The sequence below is a fragment of the Microtus pennsylvanicus genome, chromosome 4 (assembly GCF_037038515.1).
Source record: "Microtus pennsylvanicus isolate mMicPen1 chromosome 4, mMicPen1.hap1, whole genome shotgun sequence".
Lineage (NCBI taxonomy): Eukaryota > Metazoa > Chordata > Mammalia > Rodentia > Cricetidae > Microtus > Microtus pennsylvanicus.
The window spans coordinates 27,575,633-27,591,960 of record NC_134582.1 but is presented as its reverse complement, the minus strand read 5'-3'; the positions used below and the strand labels follow the sequence as shown (position 1 = coordinate 27,591,960).

The 16,328-nt window shown below is 43.4% G+C and overlaps 1 protein-coding gene across 5 annotated transcripts; it reads left to right on the top strand.

Annotated features, from left to right (window-relative positions):
- Positions 1 to 5,559: 5,559 nt before the first annotated feature.
- Ctxn3 (cortexin 3) lies at positions 5,560 to 15,978 on the top strand. Of its 5 annotated transcripts, none has more exons than XM_075968623.1 (5): positions 5,562 to 5,962; positions 6,450 to 6,616; positions 6,718 to 7,066; positions 10,920 to 10,998; positions 14,826 to 15,978. In XM_075968623.1, the coding sequence occupies exon 5, from the start codon at positions 14,925 to 14,927 to the stop codon at positions 15,165 to 15,167; it is 243 nt and encodes an 80-aa protein (XP_075824738.1). In that variant the 5' UTR covers positions 5,562 to 5,962; positions 6,450 to 6,616; positions 6,718 to 7,066; positions 10,920 to 10,998; positions 14,826 to 14,924; the 3' UTR covers positions 15,168 to 15,978. The 5 variants fall into 5 exon arrangements, with proteins under 5 accessions (XP_075824740.1, XP_075824738.1, XP_075824737.1 ...); XM_075968622.1 differs by having other exon boundaries at positions 6,707 to 7,066; XM_075968624.1 differs by adding an exon at positions 7,375 to 7,411 and having other exon boundaries at positions 6,450 to 7,066.
- Positions 15,979 to 16,328: the final 350 nt, after the last annotated feature.

Here is a 16,328-nt window from a genome sequence, read left to right as displayed (position 1 = left end):
AGCAATAGGGAAAGTAGGTCCTGTTCTAACTTTTGTGCAGAGGTTTGTCCTTTTTATTTTTTACTTATTTATTTTTACTTGCTTTGGTGCAGATATATTTTCCTTTCTGTCCCAAGGAAAGCTTTAGCATATGTTCTCAGAGGACAGTGAAGAAGGAGAAACCCAAACAATGTTTATGTCCCTTGGATCCCGCAGGAGTCTACATTAGCACCCACATCTTACTAGAAATGTTGCTCTTTGGATAACTGGCTTTTACATGTGTCTAAGGGAGTTGGCTAAGGTCATGACAGAAAAGAGTTCAGAGTCACTGCCTTATCAAATTAACAAGGCAGGAAAAAAAAACAATAAAATATGACGAGAGAACAGGCAAAAACAAACGGAAATAACGCAATCAAGACACAAGTTATTCTCCAGTTCTTGTGAGCAGGTCAGAATCTGGGCCAGATTCTCTAAGATCTTGAGGGGCGGTTGGTTGCCTCCCTGTGGAGACCTGGCTTCCTTCCAGCCACCCACTCACTTTTCAGTTCTCAGACTCTACGCTTTGACCACCCTGGAGCAAGATGGTCTGACATCTCAAACTCCACATCTGATGTGGTCTCTTTCAGTATTTGCAGTGACATTCTCTTCCTGAGGTCCTTAGCAACCATTTTTTTTTCGACATCCTGCCATGCTTATTATCTTAAACCCTGCAGAGAAATGAGAAGCGGGCAGAAATGTTTTGAATGTGATCATTGTGTTCCTAAGCAAATAGCTCGGCCTCCTCAAGCCTCGTCTATGTGCTTATAAAGTTAGAATAATAATATTATGAGTTCTAGCATGGTATGTCTTCTGTGAGACACTGGACATGATAACCTGTTATGGTTGGACCCAAGCTTTAGGAGCGCATCCAGAAATGTGCAACTGTGTTTTCCCCGTAAGAAAAGCCTAGAGTTCTGGGGCAATGCCAGACGGTCAACAGCAATTACTGTCTGCTGAACTACAAAGGTAGGGAGATAGGCTTCAAGGGAGGACCTACTAGACTAGGACTAACGAAATCAAGTAAATCAGAGGATCCACAGCCAAGATGAAGTGAGAGACTGATGCAGAAGTTCCAGCCAAGGGAGAGATGGAGCAAGGGCTTGATGTTGGACTGCAGGAAGCTCAAGGATGCCTAGATGGGGGTTGTTCTAAAGAAATATTTTAAGAGACATTGTTTAGAGCTGGGCTCCCTGCAGTGAGCGAAATGCTTGTCGAATGCAGTGGTAGACTGTGTGGCTGGCTGGTCGGCAGCATTCCATCCATGCCTTGTCTTTCTAGGGAACAATCATCATTCTCTCCATAACATTCAGATAAGGTCTCGAGCCTCGCTCTGTTGGGGACGGTCTGAACTACTTGAGAAGTACTCTCGTTTCAGTTTATAGCCATATCTGGCAGTGTCTAGCCTCCCTGTCTGAATGTGCCCGAGAATGAGGATGCTGATGACAGAGGAGCAGAGTCTCCAAAGAGCACAAAGCAAGAAGTAAACGTTGGCTATTTTCTGCCACTAAAGTTTGCTATTTAAAAAAAAATTACAAAATTGTGTAGTTTATTTTGTTTGACACAGATAAAGATTGCTGGTTAGAAGTTCGTAATTAACGGCTACGCCTCCTTAGACTGTTTTTACTATGACAGGCAAAGTGTGACGATGATGTTGCAAGAGGGAAAAAAATGGGAGAAAATCCAATTACAGGGTTCATTTAGGAAAATTTATAACAGAGACTGGAGTCTGCAGATACGTTCGCTACCTCTCCTAAAACCATTACCAGTGAGGTGAAAAAATAAATTAATAGGAGACCCAAGTCTTTTATTCTCATTCATTTTTGTAGCCAAACTGGAGGTCGGAACAAAGGAAACTCACAGACAACTTTTGCTGAATACATCATGTAAGAGTCTCATTTTTGCCATTGTAGGAGCTCAAAGCCTGAGCAGAACAGAGATCTGTGCGCTTTGTCATTAGGCTATTAGACTTGTCTATCTATCAGAAAGCTGTAAGAAGAATAGCTGTTTATTGGAGCTGCACAACTGTGCTTCATTCTTTTTATTTGTTCTGATTACTTAGCCAGGTTGGTTTTGAATGAATAATTCTTGAAGAGAGGAAGGCAGTTCATTATTTTGATCAAACCAATGGCTTGGGGGGTACATTGCAATTCTGGGATGATGAGAGAAAGGAAGCTTTGCTTTTGTTTTTATTTTTCAAGATGCAAGGGATTGTATTCACATTGGCAGATGCAGTTTCCATCCAGGGACCATCCATCATACTTCTGATGATCACGCTTCCTCGGTCTCCTCTCCCACCATTTTCACAAGTTGGAGAATCAGAAGTGGAGATCCGCCTTTTTACATTTTTTTTAACAAGCATTTTTTTTTTAAAGTGCTCCAGCTGAGATTTCACCCTCTGGGTATTTTCAAATTGATTTGTTCAGTGAAACGACTTTCACTTCTAGATTTTTGTCAGGTATTAAAGGCAAGCTAATCGGTCAGTTACTCCTGGGGTCATGGTATTTCACTTTCTCAGTCATCGTAATGCCCTGGGCTTCTCAGTGTGCTCACTGTTCCAGCAGTAACGCTTCCGTTGCAAAATAGAGCTGTTGGACAGAACGGAAGCACGGGTCCAAAATGATGGCACGAAAATACGGACGGGGAGAGAGGATAAAACTTTAATTGGCACTTTCTATGACATTTTGAAGTCATTAAGTATTTCAAAGCCATTAAAAAGATTGTTATTATTTTAAAAGTCATCTTTTAAAGGAATAAAATGGCCCACAATTCTGTTGACTGTGGGACATTTGCACGGTGACAGGTTCATAATGGGAGCCTTGATGCCTAAACTGTTGCGAATATTGTCAGTAAATAGAAGTGCTCGTGCATACTTTGTGAAAGTGCTTCTTAGGGTAACAGAACAACTTTTCCATCAGCACGTGGCCGGACCTTTCCATATGTGTTCTTAATTTAATTAATATAGGAGAAAGGAAGGACCAACGCAACATCTCTGGGCATTCAGTCAGTGTTTTATTTCTATCAGATACATTTCCACCGAGTTACAGTGTTGTTTGACCCTCATCTTTGTCGAGACTCCTTGCCAGCACTGGAGGCATTGGCTACTCACTCAGAATGCAGTGTAGTACACGTGTGTCGTGCCCAGAACCACATTCAAGAAAACATCAAACCATGGGACCAGTGTGAGCCGCTTGCTTTTACTAACGCTCACCTGTGGACTACCTAATTCGTAAGAACGGAGTGTTATACTCTGAACCTTCCCAGAGTTGTAAAGACAGGTGAATGGCTACCTAAACTCACACTTAAACTTGAGCAAATCAACCAGGTTTTTGAAATTACACCAATCTGGTTTTTCAAAAATAATTTTTTTATGTCACACATTATACTTTTTTATTTTGTTATTTTTTTAACCAAGGACACATTCATAAACTGACTTGCATCTCTTGTATGGATTAAAAGAAGCGAGGCCGTGTCCCAGACTGCTTGCTTTTCCTTCTTCATGCCTCATTTACTTGTAGATGCATGGGACACACTTGGCTTGAGTACCAGAAGGCTTAGAGGTTACGAATAGAGGGATCACCGAAGGAGAACCCCCCAGGGACCCAGGCATCTGATCCTGCCAGTCACTTTAGTCCATGTGTTCTGAAATGAGTGGTCAGCCATGTCCAAAGCTACCCCGAGCAAAGAAAATGAACACTAACGGAGTTTGTTTGCTTGAGGCAATGACGAACCTTGTGATCCTGTGAAATCGAATCAGGGGAGATGTGAAAACAGAATGCCAATGTCTGTGGCATCAGCACTGAAGGGCAAGGTTAGAAATGGAATTTAGAGTAAGTGGGCTTGTCAGTGAGGAAGCTCAGGGACCATAGCTAGACATTGGCTTCCTCGGGCTCTGAATAGTCAGCCTCCCTCGCAGAGCTGTCTAGCGTACACTCTAGTAAGCTTCAATAGGAACCGAGAACCTGCATCACCTCAGCATCCTGAGATCAGTGATTGTACGCATGCACCATCACACTTGGCTGTGCAAATACTTCTTTGATACAGAATTTACTAATAAGAACAATGATTATGTTTTAAAGATTTTGAAGAAAAACCAACAATTTACTCAATTTTGTTTTAAAAACGTAATCAGAGCCAGGAAGAAGCACAATAAAGCAGTGTATATGAGCGTGCACCTGATGGCTTAGGAAGCTCTTTTTGCACATCCATTGTCTATATGGAGGAAAAACGCTGCACAGGACAGAGAGAAGAGGACTGAGATGGAAGATCTTCCCGGATGATGCCCGAAATCAGGATATGGGCCATGTCCTTAAAGCAGATTTTTAACTAACAGGAACCCCTGATCTTTGTGACTATTGAGAAACTGAATTCAAATCTCAGGCAAAAGCCTTGAAATTCCAGTGGTTATAAATAGAAGTATAACAGATACAACAATTTGTGGATCAGGAAATCAGATTATCACATCCTAATCCCACAAGGTTGGACAGTCTTCTGAGGTCCCTATTTAAAAACTAGACTAGGGGCCGGGCAGTGGTGGCGCATGCCTTTAATCCCAGCACTCGGGAGGCAGAGGCAGGTGTATCTCTGTGAGTTCGAGGCCAGCCTACAAGAGCTAGTTCCAGGACAGGAACCAAAAAGCTACGGAGAAACCCTGTCTCGAAAATCAAAAAAAAAAAAAAAACCAAACAAAAAAACAACAACAAAAAATAGACTAGGGGACATAGAGTTTGGAAAGAATTCAGAAAAGAGCTTAAATATTAAAGGCAAAAGGCATAGGGTTTACTGTGTGAACTATTTAAATGGCATTGGATAAATTCTTATTGTTTCAGAATTTATGATGATTCATACAACATAGCTGCATGGAGAAATGAAGAGCTGATTCCAATCATTCAAATTGTAGTTGTTTTCCCAAAGAAACAGTGAACCTTGACTCTACGTAGAAGCCAAAAGCTTGGGCTGGTGTTCTTTGGCTAATGCCTGACTTTTTGTAGCAAGAACTGAGGGAAAGAAATGTATCAATCCACTTAGACTAGGGAAGCAGAGAAAGAGTTAGATTACTCGGAGGTTGCCCCCGGGGGATGAGAATTAACTCCCCTGGAGAGCTGCAAACATCGCTCATCACTCTAACAGAGAAGGATGGTTTCCACCTGTGGAGCTGCTGAAGTGCAGAGCTGGGTCCTTTCAGATTCCACCTCTCAGCCTGTAGGCTATTAGGTGTCTGAAGACAAGGCTTCTTTGGCAGGGCAAGCCACTGTAAACTGGCTGTTTCTGGCCCCAGACTCTCTGACCACAAGGGCTGATTAAGTTCATGAGTGAGGGTGGGTCAGAATGTTCCCTGTATCATATTGTTAGCACTGCCGAGACAGGCCACACCCTCAACGCTGGGTGTCAGTGGGCTGAGGCAGAGGAGAAACCTTCAGAATAGAATTGTAGCTGTTGATTTTATCTCCCATATTGTTTCCTGGTGAGGGGAGAAGGGAGGGAGGAAGGAAAGAAGGAATTGAGAAACCATCAGTATGGAATTATAGCTCTCTGTTAGATTTTATCTTTAGTATTGTTTTATGGTGAGAGGAGAAGGGAGGGAGGGAGAGAGAGAGAGATCTGAAAAGGGGGTTAAGTAAAACTAATTGAAAAGAAAAAGAGTTCCAAATCAGGAGAAAGGTTTTATGTTTTCTTGAGGTGACACAGCTTACACATTGATTCTGGGGTTGGGCCCTAAAATGCTACCAGGATTCTGAGAGCCTTGGTGCCTGATGCTCACAGATAAAGCTGTCTTCCAAGGCAGGAGCTGCACCTCGGTCTCTGGGGCTGCTTAGTAATGGTGTTGGCTCCCCAGGGATGAGGCAGCAGAACAGACAGGCACAGAGGTGGCTTGTTATCCTGCCGTCATCACTTGGTGGTCAGCCTTGGAGCTGCTGACTGTGCTTCCACTTCAACGCGGAAAGGGGTGAGTTATCAAAAAAAAAAAATCCAACAAGAACAAAAACCTCAAACCAAACAAAACCAAGCAATGTTCCTCCTTAAGGATTATACTGAATGTTAGGAATTTTACACTGAAGTATTTCCAGAGAGGTGGTTTGGGTTTTTTTTTTATCTGTTTGTTTTGTTTTGTTTTCTCCTTAAAAAACAAGAATTTCGCCTAAAATATCAAGGATATTAACTTGAGGACTGTGCCATGCATTTAGAGTCTAAATTTGACAATTGCCTTCACGGAACCCTGTTTTATTCACCAAGTGTCCTCAGGTGGCCTGCTTGGGGTGGAGGTGGGGCAGTCAAAGTCACAATTGTCCTGGTTGGCCAAAGAGATGTGATACCTGGTACCTCTACACTAGCAAATTTATGGAGATGGTAAAAATATGATTTGGTCATTTTAAGTCTCTTTCTCTCTCTCTCTCTCAAAGGCTGTTTTCTGGAAGTCATTTTATTTTCTTTAGGGAAAGGGATCTAGTCTCTGGAATACTATGCGATGCCCTTGCCTATGACAGAGTTGGCCTGAAGGTCAGACACCACAATCAATAGGAGGGCTGGTGGCTGCAAGGTGCTAATTGACATCCCCCAAGAGGAACAGTGTCAACAATCAATAGAGGAGACACTGGCGTAGGTAGATTTATGGCTTTGATTTTGAAAGGGTGCGGGAATGCCCAGTGATGCTCTGCCCTGCACTCGTTTTGAATGTTAATGTTTTCTTGAGGATGATTTCAGACTCTCTGCGAGGATACTGCCTCTACTCACTGAAGCAGAATCCTCTGAAGAGTTGCTGAGGCGGAACTGAAATCATGGCTTGCCTCAAAGAAGCAGCTGTAGTGGCCGCTAACCGTGCCTCACATGGGCGGAAGATGCCCCTTTCACTCGGGGTTTTAATGGGATATTTCTAAGCCCGAGACAACAGCTTCGGAGCTGGGGTGTGCCCTCGCTGCTCTCTGCTCGCTGCTACCTCTGTCTACTGCTTGAACTCAGCCGGGCCGGAACGAATGGAAACGAGACAGGCTTCTAACTACCTGTAACTGTTTTCACCACGGAATGGATCAAGCGTCTGCCCAGCCAGATCCAGGTACTTGATCATAACTGTGTCTTTGAGCTAATTAGGCATTTTTTTCCTGTAACTTTGTAATTTATGCACGAGCCATAATCACAGACACCTTTTGGGTCTAAGTTCTGCATTTAAATTGAACTGTTAAAGTCTGTTTAATCACCAGCTAGGGAAAGTTAGTCCAGGAGGGTAGACTGTAACAGCGACTCTCTTCTGAAAGCATGCTTGAGTTTATCATGGTTCTGGGACTGCATAAAAAGTGGGAAAATAAGCTTTCCCCCCTTTCTAAGCTGCAGTAAATTATTCTTCAAAACTGCTCATTATTACAGTTTCTGCCTTCATTTGAAACACACAGCCTTCTGAAAAGTAATAGGAATATTTTGATTTGTTTACAAAAGCTCACGACTCAGTAAAAAGTACTCAGTGCTGACTGCCCCCAGGCAGCCTTTTGAGGTGCCCCTTCTGTATTTCTTTTCTACTCCAAAACACACAAGGAAAGAGACAGGAAAGCAAGAGGAACAGGAGGGCTCATTACTTGAAGTTTACAGTCCCCCTTTGCTAATGGTGCCTTCAGGTTGTCCAGTTCTGGGCTGGATACTGCAAGGTCGACCTCTGATGTTCTCAATTGGGCTGCCCCCTTGCCTCGCAGTCTCTTCCAAACTCTCTCAGCAGGTGTTAGGAGGAAGATGATGTGGAGAAAGAGCTACAAAAGAGACCGGGGATCTAGCTAAAGAGCCCGTCCCCTGATGACCCAGAGGTGACAGCAGCAGTGACCGAGTCCACTCCCGAATCCAAACAGCCGTGTCTGCAGATTGGCTTTGCAGGGACAAGCAGAGAAGAAGCCTTCCAGTACAGCAGCGTGGACAGGCACTCTGCAGAAACTGCCTGTTGACATTCGGAGCTGACCCGTTTTGCATGCCTTTAAAAAAATACTGCTCGTGAGCTCTCTAGTATGCTTGAGCATATTTTTCCAGAGTATAAAATAATATTCACCCTCAGCTGTCCTGTGAATTTTGAAGTTGGTAGGGATTGTGTTGGAACAGGAGGGTTATATTTAGAAAAAAAATACGTTGCCACGTATTTATGTCAACCAAAAATAAAGATGGGTTGAGAGGATTTAAAACATAATAACACAGAAGTCCCAGGACATGTTTACCTGGCCTTCTCAGATGATCACCTAGACCAGGAATTCCTTGAACTTATAGGAAACATTTTGAATCCTTCTGTGTACACACAAGTGTGTAGGCACTTTTTTCGGGGATGCTATGCAGGGCTTCTGGAAGATTCACACAACAGTGACTGGATTACACTCTCATAGTTACAGATCTCAGTGCTTGAAAAATTGCTAGCCGTTTGGTCTTACTGAGTTCACGAGGAGTCCCGTATAGAATTTAGCTCACAGTTGTAGGAAGTGATGGGCAGAAGACTCACTGGGGAGGTTCGTGTACGTGGAGTAAGTGAGTGTGTCAGAGAGAGACGGAGGGGAGAAACTTCATTTCTGAGAGTAAGAATGTGGCTGAGACTTTAGCACAAAATATGGGCATTGAGTTTACTGAGCCTCAATCCTTGCAAGTCATGGTCCTGTTTCAGTAGTTAGCTCTGGTGCTATTGCAGAATACGGCAACACTTCAGGTAGTCTCTGCCAGACGCTACAAATAAAGTCAGCCCTGCCTATCTAGCCAGCTCCCTTCCTGTTTGTCTAAACAGCTGTCTCTCAGCTCTGCCAGGTAAATATAAATGAAGTAAATATGATCTTTTCATAGGACAGAGTGTCCTGTGAGTGCAAACTGGACAAGCCGACCATTGCTCTTGTTTCAATGGATGGACTGTGTTTACATCAGCTTTTAAAAACATGTCAACCCACGAAATTAGATTTCTGGCCTAGAAGTTTTAAAAACTAGTCACGGCAATTATGTGGTTTAGGAGTACCTAAAACACAGACATCCTTGCTTAACTATGAGACTGTTAACAGCAGGGGATGAGGCTTTCAACTCATTCTAACACAGCCTCTGGAGGAAGGGGAGATGCTACTCTTTCGGTAACTGGACAGTTTATTCATACTGCTCCATGCCTTTGTGTGCTATATTTACATAACAGAAACTAGAAATAAAACTCAATTTACTCAAAAATAGTAAAGAGAGAAAACACGATTCCCCTACTGCTTATTAACTGAACCCCTGGAACGTGCCAAGAAGAGCTGCCAAGGGACCACAGCTGCCGTACCCACCACCACAGTGCATTCCAGGAGGGAAGGCATTTGGGTCCCAAGTCTGAGGCTCTAGAATCAAGGGTCTATGCATTTCTGCACAGCAAGGTAACAAATGCACTTGGCTATGTGTGTCTCTGCCACTTTAAAAGTAAGTCGCAGCTCTAAGCTATACTTTGCTTATAAAAAAGTATTTTTCCGCCGGGCGGTTGTGGCGCACGCCTTTAATCCCAGCACTTGGGAGGCAGAGGCAGGCGGATCTGTGTGCGTTCGAGGCTAGCCTGGTCTACAAGAGCTAGTTCCAGGACAGGAACCAAAAGCTACGGAGAAACCCTGTCTCGAAAAATCCACCGCCCCCCAAAAAAAGTATTTTTTCTGTTTGTGAAATTGTGTAATGAGATGCAAATTGGATAGAATGTCCAAGGGCTTCCAGCCTTAGAAGAGTGCCTGTTGACATTAATAGTCCCTGTGTAAGATATTAAGATTCAGGATATTGTAACTGGCTGAAATACTTCTTCAAGAGACAGATTATGTAAGAATGACCTCTTCAGTGGACGGGTAGTCGCCTATGCCTGGCTGAATGTTTTATTAGGTTTTGGACCCCACCCATCAACACTGAAGCCAAAAAACTACCAGCTTTTCAAATCATAACTCTGAATGTGTCATGGTGACTGAACTGTCTGTGATTCTTTGAAACAGGACCCGTTTTTAACACAATGATCTCATATTTTAGCTCAGCTGAATGACATGTGGTTTTATCTCTTCATTGACTAAGTTAGCCAGAATCTTGCATTTTGAGTTCAGATTCCTGGACTATAAAGGGGTCAGAAATTTGATCCAATCTGTACTCAAAACAGGCAGAATCCCAGAATTTTTCAGGTGCTTGTTGTATCCTAGGGGAGGAGGCACACACACCATGGAGACTTGTCCTTGGGACGCTTCTGGAGGCAGAGCAGGGAGTGCCATCTTTAGGAAAGCAGAGCTGTGAGGGCTTAGCTGATAACGACCCCGAGAACACGGAGCAATTCCACTGCCGGACAGGGAGAGGAGTGTGTACTGTGCACAGAGCCAGGAGGTGTTATTGAGGGCGTCCTAAGAGCTGTTTTAGGTGAGCAGGCAAAATCAGAATGTTGTCCTCAGGTGCTTCTAGAGTCTCCATCACCTGGGGCTTTATTTTGACCACTGTGTTGGCTATTTTACTAGAAGCCAAATGTGTTTGCTTCATTTTGAACAGGAGAATAAATCGATATCATAGAAGACTCCATCGCTGTAACATTTACTGCTCTGTGGTCCAGGTAGCATCAGAGCATCACATTCCGCCCCCTTAACACACACCCCAGATCTGTGGGCACAAGGGTACCCAGGTCTCTGGGGGGAAGAGTGGTTAGATTTAGAATGACGAGAATGCAGGTCTAAGAAGGGCAGACACACAAAGGGAAGGATGCTTTGTGACTACTAAGGTGGGAAAGAGTGACCGATAGTGAGGATGGACCTGATTCAGCTGGGCTGCTCACAGTCTGCCAGAGGAGTCAGGGTCCTTGCTCTGTCCGTGTCAGAGGCTCCATGGAGATTGACTTGAGAAGAGGGGTGTGTTATATAATTTCCCAGGGCATCTTTGAACTGAGGTTTTGTTTGCTTCGGTATTAAAATTAGACTTTATTTCTCGAGCGCACACAATTGGACCTGGCAGAGGGACGACACAGATGCTCCGAATGCTGGGGACAGCCCACCAGGGTGAGCCACTGCTGTGAGTAACCGTGGTCCTTCTTTATACTTAAAACAACCGCTCTGTGCTATCAGTTAGGCTTAGAACGGCTGTGCCAAAATCTTCTGGGATGATTTGTTTCCTCAGATGTCTTTATTCATCTAAAATAAAGAAAAAAAATCTCATTGTTTCTGCTTATAAAAGAAGGGCTTTATTACTTAGCTAAAAATAATGCTAGATATTTTGCAAGATATTACTAAAATGGGGACATTTTACGAAGACAGGCTTTTAAAAACTTAGGTGTCTGAACATTTGCGAGTCGTGGTAGTTAAGGGATGAAGGTTACGTCTTCCTTCTCTGTCTTTTATCCCCTGTTTCCTTTAATTTACACATGCAGTTGAACATTTTAAATTTGTAAGTTGCTAATTAGCTGATTGCGGACTTCAAATTAAGCATCGTTTTTGAGAGATTTCAATCGATTCTAAGTGAGTTTATGAAGTGGTTGGCATTTGTTTCTGAATATCTCCCGGTCCCCCGATCCCTTGGTAACCATCTCTTTTCTACCCACCATTTATCCACCTGCTAAGGGCACCCATGGCTGCTCCCCCTCCTCTCACATGGGCACATTGTCCCCTTAGGGAGCTTTACCCCAGCCCCTGCATTTCTTGGCACTTTCATCCTGTCTCTTGCCTCTTTTCCTTCTAGGGACAGTCCTCATAGGGAAGTTACTGCTCATGGGGTTAGTGCGTCATTTTTCTTACTGAAGTACTAACTTAGTAAGAAGATTTGGTTATTGAAGCAAAATGTGTTACTTTAGTAAGAATTTGCTCACTGTGGTGTGCTGAAAGAGGAGGGGTTTACAGTTCACAATGTGCTAAAAAAGTTATTAAAATTCTTTCACTTGTTTTTTTTATTGAACTTGTATCAATCTATCTGTCTATTATTATCATCTTTGTCTATCTATATGCATGCAGCCTTTCCAAAGAAGGTGTCAGGTGCTAAACAAGGATTAGCCAGGTTTTTGCCTCTTGCCTGTTCCTCTCTCCCTCCCTTCCCTCCTTCGTGCTCCCACTCTCTTCCCTCTTTCAGGGGTGTAGGGGGTGAGGTTCTAGGGATAGACCTGAGCCTGACTAGGTGACCTGCCACTGAACTACACCTCCAGCTGCCTCTTGCCTTGTGACCAGCAAAGGGTAGTAAACCACAAATTAAAACTGACTATTAAGCCAGTGTAATAGTTATCTGTGAAGAAACAAAGCACCAGAGTCCTTTACAGAGTCACTCGGGGCAGTAAGGTGGTTGGGGATGAGGGACAGGCAGGGTGAGGAGGAATGAGGCTGGATCCTAGGGGTTCCCATGGGGCTGCTTGTTGCTGCAGACGCAATAGTGTGCGTGTTTGTGGTCTTGAGTTACGGGTAAAGCCTAAGAAAGTGAAACACCGATCCAGGGCAAAGGGATTGCCATTTGCCCCATTTGAAGAAGGTCAAAGAAAATGATTTCTTGGCGTTAAGATGTCTCTCCCGTTGCTCAGACACCAGTAGTGAGAGAAGAAATTGGGCCCGAAGACGGCTTTGCTGCTCTGGTAAGCCAGCTTCTAGCTTGGGGTTCATCTTCCAGGCCTATGAGTTCTCTCTCTGGCTCTCCCCTGATTTGATTTGACATCACAGATCCCAGATATCTTTAATTTTATAAATGTATATAATTAGTTTTCTTTTCCTACATTTACTTTTTGGATTGTGCGTTGTTTTCATAAAAGACATTCAAGAAATGCATACTTTGCTGTGTTGAGAACAAAGGAGAAGATGCTGACTTCATTTGGGCCAGAGGGAAACTAGACACAGAATGGGATTCTGGCGAATAGCTAGGACAGGAGGGGTCACAGGGAGGGGAACTCATAGGACAGGAAAAGGCGAGAAAGAACATGCCAGGGGCAGTTGAGACAAGTGCTAACCCACCATCAGATGGCTCTCCTTTGTGCTCTCCTGATCTTGGATAATTTTATATTTGGAGTGATTAAGTCCAATGTGGCTACAGATGACCCTAGTCTCTTATAATAAGGAAATTGCACTAGAGACTCTAGCTACTGTCCTGTCCTCTTCTTCTCCAGACCCAGCAAGAATTAACACCTGAGGCCAGGAGGATACTTTAAAAACAAGTGAATTTGACCCAAATCCAACCTAGCAATATCCCCTGTATTTCTAGAGGGATTATTTCTTTTTAAAATACAGTTAAATTTTATCTCACCCTTTCTTCAAGAGAGGCACGAATCATGAATGAGACTTCTGACTGTTTCAGCATTCAAGACAAAGAAAATTAAAGTGGTTGAGCTACAAAAGGGTCCTTTACCCCAAACTGGTAACTGCATCCTCCCAGACACCGGTAGCCATCCTCTTTGTAAGCCCTCTTTTAAATAGAATAGGGATTTTGTTTTATATTTGTTGATGTGTCAAATTCCATGCGCACTGTTATTGCAATGACTAATGGTGCACTAAAGGGATGGTTGGAAGCGAACTGAAGAAGCTTTGTGTTGATGCTTTAGATCATAATTTTTCTTTTTATTTGGTTGCTTACTCTCATTGAAGATAATTTCTATGGACACGTGTTAATTTCTATAACCAAACATTCTGTTGTGTATTTTGTCTTACAGAAAAAAAATCATAAGCAGTGTGTCATATCACTTTCGATATCGTCTTGTCTAGCATGTAGGCTTTTCTTTATAAAATGTAAGCTGATTTAGCACAGTACCTGAAGATTTTTAATTACCTTTCTGTATTCTGTTATTTGCTTTTAGAAGCAAATAGTAATAGCTAAATGCCTCAATTTTAACAGTGAAATGTAATAGCTCTCTCTGTCTCTCTGTCTGTCTGTCTCTCTCTCTCTCTCTCTCTCTCTCTCTCTCTCTCTCTCTCTCTCTGCAATGGTGTTAAGTGATAGGAAGCCATCCACAGTTGAGAAAGCTACCGTTTTATTTGTAGCAGATCAAACTCATTTCCCCTTGCTCAGTTCTCTAGGTCCTCCCCAGGGTCAAGTATTGAACCTGGTCTCTGTCCGTTGAAGAACAAAGATAAAACACCTTCCTTGATGGTTTAGGAATCTGCTCCACTCCTTTCCCCTCAGCTCAGGCAGCAGAAAGCAGTGTCTCTCTTAGTCCTGTCTGAAATGAAATGACACTTTGATTTTTTCTTCTTCTTGTTACACTTTTCAAATTTCACAGATGTTCATCTTTGTCCCAGTACTGAGAGATACACAGGGAATTCTGAATGCATTTTCACCACTTACTGACCTCTCTGAGGTCCCACGCTTGTTTAACAGCAAAGAGGAATCCAGACTCTGAAGCCCAGAGCCCAGGGCTTCCCGTGCGAGTTTCTGTACTAAACACCTTTCCTGGTCTCAGTTTCCTCGCCCTGGAGTTGTAGAGGTCCCTGCTTTCATGACTCACGGATGTCACGTGTATCACAGTGCTGGCACATAGGTGCTGCTCAGCCGTTGATTGGCAGCATTCTCATAATGGTGTGGGAATAGCACGAATGTATGAAACGGGGGGGAGTCTGGGGCAGAGAGGCTGCACATCTAGTTAACGGCACACGTCGAGCGAACATTGGTTTGCGTACGGATCTTCTTGTACGGATCTTCTTTGTTGTATTTGCACTCCCTGCCCATCCCTCCTGGTCCCTGGTGGCCGTTCTAAGGATCATCTGGTAATTTTGTGCAAAAGGGTTATATTACTCTCCTCACTCATGCAGAATTAAGTCTCCCTGGTGTGAAGGAAAGTTGGCTTATAGACTGTGTCTGAGAAGTATGGCTGCGATTCAAGAATGGGAGGTTCCATTCTGATCGTGACTTCCTCTTCTTTCCTTTCTTTCTCCCCAAAGATAACACAGCCTCTCCAGGAAGCAGCCACCATGATCTCTGCAAACTGAGGATGGAAGAACGGGGAGCCAGGAAAGTCTGTGCTCTGGATTCCCTGGACGATGGATGGGGGACAGCCCATCCCTTCACCTCTGGTACCCCTTGGGAACTTATCAGATTCTAGCATGTCTCTGGAACAGAAAACAACATTTGTTTTTGTGATTTTGTTGTTCATCTTTCTGGGCATCCTCATCGTCAGATGCTTCCGGATTCTTCTAGACCCATATCGGAGCATGCCAACCTCAACCTGGGCTGATGGGCTTGAAGGCCTAGAGAAAGGGCAGTTTGACCATGCCCTTGCCTAGCAGGGATGGGGCAGGCTGCCCTCCTAAGGAGGCAAAATGTTTTATGTCTGATTGAAGCTTCCTTTTTGTTAACATTCTCAACAAATCGAATTTTAGCCATATCTGACCTTAGGACAATGATTCGTTATTTCATAAACATGATATTGTGTTAAAGGTGTCTTATTTGAGGATAGTGGAAAGTTTATATCACGTAGGAAGGTACAGACATCGGTGTTTACTTAATGAAGGGATATGGTTGCAGATGTGATTGTAAAACCAAGACTCCTCTGTCAACTGAAGAATCTCTGATCAGAGCAGAGTATAAACAAAAAGAGAAAATCTGATCTGTGTCAGAGGACCAAGCTGAGAAGAGACCACCTTGCTTAAATAGGGCCTCTCAGTTTGATTTTGTACACCCTGGGCAGAGTGATGAAGCCGGGGCCGAGACAACCGTAAACCGGCACCCATTTTCTCCCCGAAGCAGGGAGCGCTAGGCCACAGACAGCTAGATATTTATTTGGTAAATTTGGATGAGAATGCTATCATTTTCATTTTTACATAACATTAAACTCAAAAGTCTACAGAGTCTTGAAATGACCAAGCCAAACCCAATCTCTGTATTCCTATGGCTAACACATGTAGATGCACCGATGTGTATAATCTGAATTCATTGTCTTTACATTTCTGATAGAATTCATGGATTACAAGTGTAGCTTCAGGGCTTCGTTTTAAAAGGAAGTTCACTGCTTAGCAAGAAGACTGTGGTTATAAGAGGATTATGTGTTTATATCTGTATATAGTTATCAAATAAAAAAAATTCAAAATGCGGCAATAGAGCCTCTCATTTTGCTGAAATAAATGCTGATGGTGTGTGGTAGTAAATGGGTTAACATCATCCTGAAAGAGGAGAAAAGGAAAAGTCATTCCATTCACGCCCCCCCCCCACTTCATGAAGGGTGCCTACAACACAGTGCAGCCTATTCTAAGGAGGGTTAGGAGAAAGGAAGGTTATCCAGGAAAGGGCAGGGGGTCCAAGAGAGGGAGATGGATACTATCGGTGTGCATGCGTGAACAGTCACAAGCCTGGAGAGAGAGTTACATGGGAAAAGCCTGTGACCCACTGTTGAAATGACACCTCAGAATCATCTGGGGAGCTTCATATGTATTCTGACTTGTCTCATA